The sequence below is a fragment of the Rutidosis leptorrhynchoides genome, chromosome 8 (genome assembly GCF_046630445.1).
Source record: "Rutidosis leptorrhynchoides isolate AG116_Rl617_1_P2 chromosome 8, CSIRO_AGI_Rlap_v1, whole genome shotgun sequence".
NCBI lineage: Eukaryota > Viridiplantae > Streptophyta > Magnoliopsida > Asterales > Asteraceae > Rutidosis > Rutidosis leptorrhynchoides.
The window spans coordinates 91,071,564-91,083,331 of record NC_092340.1 but is presented as its reverse complement, the minus strand read 5'-3'; the positions used below and the strand labels follow the sequence as shown (position 1 = coordinate 91,083,331).

At 37.4% G+C, this 11,768-nt stretch overlaps 2 protein-coding genes across 2 annotated transcripts; both read left to right on the top strand.

Moving 5' to 3' along the window:
- The first annotated feature begins 550 nt into the window (after window positions 1–550).
- LOC139861514 (alpha-mannosidase 2) lies at window positions 551–5,789 on the top strand. Its single transcript, XM_071849931.1, has 4 exons — window positions 551–1,298; window positions 1,741–1,890; window positions 2,382–2,414; window positions 2,646–5,789. The coding sequence occupies exons 1-4, from the start codon at window positions 678–680 to the stop codon at window positions 5,385–5,387; spliced, it is 3,546 nt and encodes a 1,181-aa protein (XP_071706032.1). The 5' UTR covers window positions 551–677; the 3' UTR covers window positions 5,388–5,789.
- A 2,780-nt stretch (window positions 5,790–8,569) lies between these two features.
- LOC139864781 (cyclin-B1-2-like) lies at window positions 8,570–10,623 on the top strand. Its single transcript, XM_071853350.1, has 4 exons — window positions 8,570–8,782; window positions 8,883–8,983; window positions 10,176–10,273; window positions 10,360–10,623. Exons 1-4 carry the CDS (start codon window positions 8,657–8,659, stop codon window positions 10,458–10,460), a joined length of 426 nt encoding a protein of 141 aa, XP_071709451.1. The 5' UTR covers window positions 8,570–8,656; the 3' UTR covers window positions 10,461–10,623.
- Window positions 10,624–11,768: the final 1,145 nt, after the last annotated feature.

Genomic DNA, 11,768 nt, shown 5'->3' with positions numbered 1-11,768 from the left:
GTGACGGCAAGGCGATTTTTACCCCAGCTAGCTAGACCCCCGAAACACTTCACAAATTTCCCCCCGGAGGGAGAAATAATTCCATGCGGGGCGCCCAGACCAAGAATCGAACTTGCGCCTTTCTTCGGATCAAAGCTTCCCCCACTGTGGGCCCAGGGATCAAAGGCATCGGGTACCACTGAGCTATAAGCTCGTTGGTGAAGAATGAGGTGTTGTGATGTATTTACAATACAATAAAGGTAGTGGAAAAGAAGAGACAAATTAATTTGAGACGATAAAAAAACAAAATATTGAACAATACATTTCGAAGAGTATTGTTTATTAATATTGATTGATATTTATATTTTTATGTATATATATTGGGAGAGCTAATGTGCTCGTTTATAAGAGAGTTTAATGGCTATTAAAAAAATAAAATATATTTATATTTACATTTATACTTATACTTATACTTATACTTATGAAATTATTTTATTTATTGTTTATATCTATATCTATTATCTGCTACGTAAAATAAACAAAATAAAAGTCCCGGCAATAGCATTGGGTACAGAACCAAAAAATCTTCGTCAACGTTTTGATTCTAAACCCAAAACGACGTCGTTGAAAGACGATCTCATATTGACTCAAGACCCCTACTACTGACACACCTTTTCCGATCCATTCATCACCATCCGATGGCTTTCTCAACTTCTCTCGCCGGCGGCAACTCCAACGTCCGCCGGGGAGTCACCGCCGGTTGGACCCGATCACTCCTTCCATTCACATCACCAAAATCCACCAAACACATCCGCAAATCACGCAAACGCACAACCGCCCTAACAGACTTCATATTCGCCAATTTCTTCAAAATCGGACTCACAGCTTCAATACTCTTCTTCCTTCTCGTCCTCTACCTGTACGGTATCCCAAAACCTATCTCATCACAGTTCCGTATCAACACGCCACGTGTCATTAGATCACGTAAATCAGGTTACCGTAGAACGACGTCGTTATTAGGAAGTTCGTTATTACTTAATAAGAATCAGTCTAGCTTAGGGTTAGGGTTAGCAACTGCTGCTGTTGATTTAACTACAAAGGAGTTGTATGATAAGATTGAATTTAAAGATGAGGCTGGTGGACCTTGGACTCAAGGGTGGAGGGTTTCATATAAAGGAGATGAATGGGATGATGAGAAATTGAAAGTTTTTGTTGTTCCGCATTCGCATAATGATCCTGGTTGGAAGCTTACTGTTGAAGAGTATTATGATCGACAGTCTAGACATATTTTAGATACTATTGTTGATGCGCTTTCTAAGGTGCGTATTTCGGTTCGATTAATCTATTTAGGGCTAAGTACATACAAATGTATAAAACGTATCGGGCATTGTGTTGTTCGTAGAATCGTGTAATGCTTGTAGTTTACTTTCAGTTCTTGCCATTGTAGTATTATATGATTGTATGATTTTTAACTCATATAACAAGTTAACTGATAACGTGATGCCAGTTAGGATGATGTGGTTGATTTTGTGGTTACTTTAGCAAAATGATGTAAAGTTGAAAACTTGGGGGTTACTGATGAAGTGATCACCTTATAGATAGAATAGCAAGAATTGAAAGTATGTTACGTATAAAGGACATAATAAGTTGTATACATTTACATGCACTTAGCCTGGTTATCTATATCAATAATGTTATTCGTGTTTAATCTACTAATTATTAACCTGTTGAATGGATTTATTTGCTATGATATATGTTTAGGATGAAAGGAGGAAGTTTATTTGGGAAGAGATGTCTTATTTGGAGAGATGGTGGAGGGATGCATCAGAAGTCAAAAGAGAGTCTTTGGTTAAATTAGTGCAGAATGGGCAGTTGGAAATTGTTGGAGGTGGTTGGGTGATGAATGATGAGGTAATATCGATTCATTAAACATAATTTTTGTATGGTCATTGGTTCTTGCTTTCATTTGTGTTGGTCCCATGGTTTCTTGCTTTGAATTTAGAGTATTGGTGACTCAAGTTTAGGTTGAAAATGTGTCTACAGCTCTATAAGTGGGGAAACGATAGTTTATTTTGAGTTATATAGGCCATATACAATGGAACTTGAATACGATTTGTTATCTGAGTTTAACTGGGAAAGGTTGATATGGTAAAAGAGCTATGTGTTTAATTTGCTATGAAAAAAGGTTGTATCTTTTTGGTTGTCTTCAACCATAATGGCATGGTTATTGCATAAATGTGTACATAGATGTAATACAGAGCAATTTCTGCTTTATTACGTGCATGTCTTGTATTATATGCTTCAAAATTGGGGTCTCTTATAAAGATACTCATACATATGCATCATCAATCTTCAATTTGACCTTTTAGTCTTACTGAACTGCCTTTTTGATTCTTTTGCAGGCCAATTCACATTATTTTGCGATCATTGAACAGGTATTTCTTAGTTCATGTAACTGATGTTGATATTCTTAATCTAATGGCTGTAATTTTGAGAGCATTCTTTTTGTCATTTTGGTATTATAATTGTTTCTATGGTATGAGTATTATTTTTACTATCTAAAATTATTAAAAACATTGTATTTGTATTTTGTTATCTCTATTACTTTTGCGCATATTAGCTTTATTGGGCAAACTTATTTTAATATATTTTTTAAATTGTATCAGATGATGGAGGGAAATATGTGGTTGAATGAAACTTTAGGCGTGATCCCAAAAAATTCATGGGCGATAGATCCCTTTGGCTATTCACCTACTATGGCGTATCTTCTTCGACGTATGGGTTTTGAAAACATGCTTATACAAAGGACTCATTATGAACTAAAAAAGGAATTGGCTTTACATAAGAATATGGAATACGTGTGGAGGCAGAGTTGGGATAATTATGAAACAACCGATATTTTTGTCCACATGATGCCATTTTATTCTTATGATGTCCCACATACATGCGGGCCCGAGCCAGCAGTATGTTGCCAGTTTGATTTTGCAAGAATGTACGGATTTATGTATGAACGTTGCCCGTGGGGCCAACACCCCGAAGAAACAACCCAAGAAAACGTTAAAGAACGAGCCCTTAAACTTTTAGATCAATACAAGAAAAAGTCAACCCTTTACCGAACGAATACCCTTTTAATCCCACTTGGAGACGATTTTCGTTACATAAGTATCGATGAGGCCGAAGCTCAATTTAGAAACTATCAAATGTTGTTTGATTATATTAATTCAACTCCAGAGTTAAACACAGAGGCGAAATTCGGAACGTTAGATGATTACTTCAGAACTTTAAGAGAAGAAGCTGACAGAATAAATTATACCCGCCCGGGTGAAATCGGGTCGGGTCAGATTTCAGGGTTTCCTTCTTTATCGGGTGATTTCTTTACATATGCTGATAGACAACAAGACTACTGGAGTGGGTATTATGTATCACGCCCGTTTTTCAAATCGGTTGATCGTGTACTTGAACAAACTTTACGGGCAGCCGAAATGACTATGGTCTTTTTACTAGGGTTATGCCAACGAGCTCAGTGTGAAAAGTTGCCTAACGGTTTCGTCTATAAGTTAACCGCTGCAAGAAGAAACTTGGCTCTGTTTCAGCATCATGATGGTGTAACCGGTACAGCTAAAGATCACGTGGTTATAGACTATGGTATGCGTATGCATACATCATTACAAGACCTTTTAATCTTTATGTCTAAAGGTATTGAAGTACTACTCGGTATCCATCATGACAAAAACGATCAGAACCCGTCACAGTTTGAACCCGCACAGGTTCGATCCAAATATGACGCTCAACCCGTGCACCAATTAGTTAGTGCTAATCAAGGAACGGTTCAAACGGTGGTGTTATTTAATACTCTTGAGCAAACAAGAAACGAGATTGTGATGTTCATAGTTAAGAGACCCGATGTAACAATTTTGGACTCGAATTGGACGTGTGTCAAAAGCCAGATATCGCCTGAATTGCAGCATAACAAAGTTAAAATGTTTACTGGGAACCATAGGGTTTTTTGGAAGGCTTCGGTACCTGCGATGGGATTGCAAACGTATTATATAGCTAACGGTTTTGTAGGATGTGAAAAGGCCAAACCTTCAAAGTTGAAAATTAGGTCAAATTCTGAAACTTTACAATGTATTGCTCCATACACTTGCTCAAAAGTGGAAGATGATTCAGTACAGATTAGAAATCGGCATCAAGCTGTTACCTTTAATGCTAAACTTGGTTTATTACAAAAGGTAACCCAAACCAAAGGTGGGTCCCAGAATGTTCTTGATGAAGAGTTGGCTATGTACACTAGTCCTGAGAGTGGGGCCTACCTTTTTAAGCCTAATGGTGACGCCTCACCAATTGCTCAATCCGGTGGTGAATTGGTTGTTTCGGAGGGTTTTCTTATGCAAGAAGTGTTTTCGATTCCGAAAACGGGTTGGACCAGATTCCCGGTCTCTCACAGCACCCGTTTGTATAATTGTGAGGGCTCGGTGCAGGAATTTTTGATTGAGAAAGAGTATCATGTGGAGCTTATCGGGGGTGAATTTAACGATAAGGAGTTAGTCGTTAGATATAAGACGGATATTGATAACAAGAGGATATTTTATTCAGATTTGAACGGCTTTCAGATGAGTCGTAGAGAAACGTACGATAAAATCCCTTTACAGGGAAATTACTACCCAATGCCTTCGCTTGCTTTTATCCAAGAATCGAAAGGAGAACGTTTTTCAGTACACACCCGGCAGTCATTGGGCGTGGCTAGCCCTAAAAATGGATGGTTAGAGATCATGCTTGATCGACGGCTGTCACGAGACGATGGTCGTGGTCTCGGTCAAGGAGTAACAGATAACCGTCCAATGAATGTTGTTTTCCATCTCACTTTCGAATCTAACATATCCTCAGTTCTCGACCCAATTTCACACCCGGGACCCATTAGTCCGTCTCTTTTCTCTCATCGAGTTGGGGCCCACTTAAACCACCCGTTACATGCATTCATCGCTAAAAAGCCACAAGAAATATCTGTTCAACCGCCACCAAGATCATTCTCGCCATTAACAGCTCCATTGCCATGTGATTTGCATGTTGTAAGCTTAAAGGTTCCAAGACCATTAAAATACACACAACAAAATCTTGAAGAACGGAAGTCGGTTTTGATTCTTCAGAGACGGCATTGGGATTCATCGTACTGTCGAAAAGGAAAGTCAGATTGTTTAAGGCTAGATGATGAACCGTTGAACCTGTTGAACATGTTTCAAGGTCTTGATGTTTTAAATGCAAAAGCAACTTCTTTAAATCTTTTGCATGATGATACCGAGATGCTTGGATATAGTGAGCAGTCCACAGATGTTTCACAAGGACGGGTCGTTATATCACCTATGGAACTGCAGGCTTTTAAATTTGACTTACTACCCGTTGCCAGTTAAGCTAATATGGCATTGATTTGCCGTTTTGTGACCATGTATAGCCACAAAGTCGCCCGAACGAAACAGGCAAGAATATTATTTTCGGTGAAGATGTGGCTTTTTTAAGTTTTAAAGAAATGTTATATAGTTGGTTTGTAAGGTAGTGTTACATAGTTATGATTTGAGGGCTCAAGAAGAGATGATAGCTGACACACACAAGAGCAGATTACGGTTGTAGCTATTTGGCTTTTTTGTTCTCTTTGGTTTTGTTATCATGTATGGGATAAATTATTTGTGTAATTGTGTACACTTTTTAACATATTATATGAATGAATGAGAGAACACAGAAGGATCGTTTTAATGGTCATCTGAGCAATTGTAATCGGTTCTCAATGTTCTTGTAATTGACTCAAGCATAGAAGGATTCACTCGAACCACAAATTACATGCAACCTTATAAAAAATTATACTTTGTTTAGAATGTTCATATATATGTTTACAGATTAATCTACTTTAGTATTCAACTAGAAAAAATTCGACCGCGCGTTGCTGCGGTTGTATTCAACGCGCGGTCGAATTTGGATATATGTTGTTTGTTACCTAATATATCTAATAGGTTGAGTTGTTTGTTGTACGTGTATGTATATGTATGAAATATAATCCGAAATATTTAGTGTTTTTTTAACGATGTCCGTTTCGCGCGTAGTTAGTTCCGTTGTGTTCGTTAGATTTTTTCTAGTTGAACGGTGATTTCGGAAAAATTTAACTCGCACCGAGCGAGAAGATAGGGCCCGTTAAAAATTCGGGTGGAATTATTTTCTTTTATTTTAATAGAATTATGTATGTTCGCTTTCTACCCCTGATAAAGTGTAAAGTTGAGGGATCGATGTGTAAATTGAACCGAATTTGAGGGATCGTTTGTAGTGTGAGCGCAAACTCAAAACGACAATCGAAAATAAGTAGAACTACATTTTTTGGCATGTGTTTTAGAATTATGTATGTTCGCTTTCTACCCTTGATAAAGTGTAAAATTGAGGGATCGATGTGCAAATTGAACCGAATTTGAGGGATCGTTTGTAGTGTGAGCGCAAACTCAAAACGACAAGCGAAAATAAGTAGAACTACATTTTTTGGCATGTGTTTTAGCACATAGGGATAATAATAATAATAATAATGAGGACCCTCGCAGCAGGCAAGTGGGTGTCTTTCCTCCTAATATTGCTCGACCTTTAAATGGTGTTAAGTTGCTTGGGGCCCCAGCAAGTTCCGATCTTGGTTTTAGTAGTGAACTGGTGATGCAAAGGGTGACCAAGTCCATTGCGCTTATGGATAAGGTTGCTAAGCTTGATGATCCTCAGTGTGAGTTGTTGTTGCTTAGGGCATGTACGGGAGTTTCTAAACTCTACTTTACCTTGCGTACTTGTCCTCCTAGTATATTTGAGGCGGCTCAACGCGCTTTCGATGGAGCCCTTCGATCTTCCTTGGAGCATATTGTTACTGCTTCAGGGCCTGGGTTTGGTGATTGGCAGTGGCGGCTTGCCACCTTGCCATTTGCATTTGGAGGGCTTGGTGTTTATTCTGCGGGAGATGTTCGTCATTATGTTTTTCTGGCTTCTCGATTACAGTCTGCTGGGTTGCAGACCAAGCTCCTACGTCATGCGGGTATTGTTGGTCTTGGTCGTGCTTTTGAAGATGCATTGGGTCTGTTTAATAAAACGGTTGGGTTTGATATTTTAGGTAATCAGAGTGAGGTCGCTGCCCCCATACTCATGAAGAAATTGGCAGATGTTTATTTCACAAAGGTTACCGCTTCTGCAGAATCCACTTTTTCATTATCTCCCCGACAATCGGCCTTATGGAAATCACAGCAGGGTGATCACACCTCTGCTTGGCTAAGGGCAGTCCCTATTTTGGGGTTGGGTCAGACGATGAACGCAAAGACTTACCGATGTGTGTTGTGCTACCGGTTGGGTGTTCCATTGTTCTCTATCTCGACGGCATGCTCTGCCTGTTCGAGGGTTTTTACTGGGGATATTTTCGGGGATCACGCGGTGTCTTGTGCTGGTATGGTGGGTATTAAGCATCGACATAATGTTGTTCGGGATTCCCTTGTTGATGTTTGTTATCGATCTGGGATTTCAGCGAGAAAGGAGGTTGACATTGGGTTGTCTGGAGGGAACGACAGGGTCCTCAGACCTGCAGATGTGTTACTTTATTCCTGGGATTGTGGTCGCGATCTTTGTGTTGAATTGACAGGGTCTTCTCCTTTGACACAGTCTGGGCTTTCTGACTTTGTCCCTGGACGTGCTGTGGTTGATGTGGCTCGTCGGAAGCGGGTCAAGTACGAATCTAGCTGTCAGGCGATTGGTTATGGTTTCATTCCTTTCTCATTTTCTTCCCTTGGGGAATTAGAAAAGGATGCTGTTTCTTTGCTAAAGCGGGTTCAGAAGAGTTCGATGGCGCAAGATATTGGTGCCAGTGCTGCTGCTCATATTTTTACTAGGATAGGTTTTGCTATTGCTAGAGGTGTGGGGGCCAGATTGTCTCTAGGCTTCCCACTAATTTTTTGTAAGTTTTAATACTTTTAAGTTTATGATAATAATAATAATAATAATAATAATAATAATAATAATAATAATAATAATAATAATAATAATGTGATTGAATATGAATGCCAAGTAAGAAAAGTTATTATTTCTATCAGGATTTTTCTAAAGACATGGTTACAAAATTGTACAAAACTTATATTGAACTTAATGACAACTCTAACTAACGTTAGAAAAATCCTTACACATCTTAAATATTAAGATGTAGGCATAAGTTACTTGCAAGTTGCAACAGGTCTCCGATTCGAATCCTGTCTAGGACAAATATTTAGTGGTGGTCAGGGATTGAGTTGGAAACAACCAGGGTGTAATCCTGCTGAACTGCGTATGTCAGAATAGGATCGGATTACTCGTCTTCCCAGATAACCCGGACAGGGAAAACCAACCTTCTACATTTTTTACATGAGTCGTTAGTACCTATGTATTTTGCTGAGGTACAACTCAATATGTTTTTTTTTTTTTATAGGTTACGCCAATGCTAATATACCTGGGCCTTGGATTATTAAGCCCATGAAAAAACATAAGTGGCTTTAATACGAATGGCCCAATATATCTATACTCATTAGTACTCTCCACCACACTGACTTGTTTGCAAAGTTATCTTTGGGGGTATTTACAGGAAGCTATCATCGTTCTCTTCCTAAACCAACAACGAACAGTAACGAAAAAAATAAAAAACCTAAAAATGGATTCATCAAAGACAATTGAACACGAGATCGGAGGTCTTAAAAACGATGCACTTCGTTTCGGACTTCAAGGCGTCAAAAGTGACATCATCGGATCTCATCCTCTTGAATCCGCCTTTCAATCGGTACACATATGCATAGGTTTTATGTATCTATAGAGAGAGGTTTTTGTTGAATTAATAAATGAGATAAATTTAGTTCAATTAATTAATCGAATTTGTTCAGGCTGTTGTGAGAGAAGAGCAGATGAAGAGGAAAATGCTTGCAAACACTTACGGATCTGCGTTTCCGTTGAAGCAGGAATTTGATCGAAAAGTTCTTTCTAGGTATTTATTTATTTATTTTTAGTGTTATAATGTTTTGATATAATGATTTAATTTATGCTGTTTGATTTGTATGATGCACTTTCAATAGCTGAAATATGAAGAAACTAGGGTTTGAAATTTTACATATTTGATGCTGCTTTTAATCAAACTGTGTTTCAATTAATTACACAGCAATGAAATATATTCATTTGTACCGGTTTGTAAATGTGAAGATTGATGTTGCTTATTCGATGTAACCAATGTATATTAAAGATTGTTACAGATTGATTATGTTGTCAATTTAGTTTTTTATATTTGTTTTGTTATCTGATTTCACCGAAGATCTTGTGATAAACATCATCTTATATACATGGTTTTGTGATAATCACTATTAAGTTGAAATTGGTGAGGTTCTAAAGCATATCAAAACAAAGAGTATAAACTTAGTTCTATTAAAATGGATCTTGAATTTGCATTTTACTTGGATCTAGCTTGAAGTTGTTAATGGCTACATATTTTTTAGTCTTTCTATAAATTGATTATCGAATTATTTGATAATCAGACACTATTAGTGATGATGTTTTCTGTACCTAACTTAGATCTCTAATAATCGTACAATGTTCTGGAACTGTTGGGTTTTGCCTTTATTGGTTTCATCTTTTAGCCTGTCTAAACTAGTTTAGGATGAATAACAGTTAACATTCATATTGATTTTGATCTAGATTTGCGAATTTTACGTATATTGGTTTTGTTGATGATTTGAGTCTGTGGGTGTGTATAGAAGTTTTAATGCGTTGAAGTTGCTGGAAACAAAGATGTTTGATGGTAATACCATGAAACATGACAGGATAGGATGCAATGCCTTTCACCCTGCAAGTTGAAACTTTATTAAATTTTCTAGATCCTCCTAAATTTCATACTTTTGGGGAACTTTGCATATATTGTGTGTTTCTAGGGAAAAAAAAAAAAAAAAAACTCGTAAGCAGGAAATAAGAGTTTGGGTTGTTTGGTGATTATGGGTTGTTTGGTGATTATGGGTTGTTTGGTGATTATGACAGTCATTTGTAAAAATTCCAACTTGTTAAATAAATTAAATATAATAGCTAGTGTTTTTGTCATACAGTAGCTTTTGTAAGCATAAATATTGTTATTTGTGAATCTTTTGATCTTACTGTTAGAGTTACTTATATTCTTTTATGTTTTGAGCTAATAGATTTCAAAGGCCTCCTGGGCTTATACCGTCCTCCATGCTTGGATTAGAATCATTAACCGGAGCTTTGGACGATTTTGGTTTTGAAGATTACCTCCAAGGTAACAGCATATCGATTGTTTTTTGAACTTCTTTGTTGTTGACTTTTGCTTGGTTTATTAAGTTTTGGTATTGATGATTCTTGTAGGTGTTCACGACACTGAAACAATACGTGCCCCTGACATGCATCATGGAATGGAAGTTCGAGTTGGGCTTTCAAAGGGGCCAGTTCAACCCAGTTTCATGTGAGCGCACAATGTATTGCTGCATCTATGGTTTTTAATCTTGTAGACATTTGTGGTTTGACTATGAATATGAATATGAACCTTAACATCTGGCTCTAAATTTGGATTATTTTCGTTGTGATCTATATGCCATTATTAGTTACGAGTATATGTTACATATTTTTACTTATTATTGCTATGCACTTGCTATCACAAATAACATTCCGTGCTGAAAAGTGCTTACTTTTGAAAACCACTACAGATACATTTTATACCAAATAATAATTCTGAGTATATTTTAAAAATTAAAACTACAAGTCTGTCTCGAGGTACCCAAATAGGTCGCGTACAATCTGAATATAAAATAATCCCCTTTAGCCGACCTGAACATGAATAGACTTTATCCGTACTCGTTCACCCTCTAGCCTTGACTTTCGTGAGATGTTATATCTCAGTCTGAGAAATGGACACTAGATGCAACTCTTGTATGGGTGATCAAATCAACATGTGAATATTGTATTAAGGGACAGTACAAAATGTAACGTGATGTATGAACTATGAAGTATGAACCGGTAATACGCTTACTTTTTACATTAATAAATGGAGCAGAAGTTGGGTTAATGATAGATGGAGCAGAAGTGGGTTGATAGTATGTTGTAATACGCTTACTTTTTACATTAATAAATGGCTAGTCCTGAATCTACAGAACACACTTATGACATCTTTCAGTTGTAATAAAAGGCATACACAGGTTTCAGTAGTTTTATCTCCAACAATATGCTAATGAAGAAAGAATGTTAAAAGACGAAGAAAGAAATTTCGGACCGAAACCTTTTAAAGTCTTTGATGCTTGGTTTGAAGAAGAAGATTTGGACCCTATTATTCGGGAAGCTTGGTCAATTCCGGTTACGGGCATGGTACGTAAAGATTGTGGTTTCCGAAATAGACTCAAGAATGTAAAAAATGCTTTAAAGGTTTGGAATGGTGGAAAATTTAAGGATCTAAGCCGAGAGATTGATAATCTTAAACAGGAAGCGTATTCTTTTGAACTGAAAGCAGAAAACTCTCTGTTAGATGAAACCGAACTGAATCTGTGGAGAGAAAAGCGAAAGCAGTGGATCGACAAAGAAAATGTTAAGATTAAAATGCTGAAACAGAAAGCCCGTATCAAATGGGCCATCGAAGGAGACGAAAATTCAAAATTTTTCCACTCTTTGATCCGGAAAAACAATACAAAATCTAATATTAGAGGACTAATGATCAATGGGGTTTGGAACGACAAACCGAATGACATCAAAGGCGAAATCTTCAAACACTTCAGTGGCGTATTTAA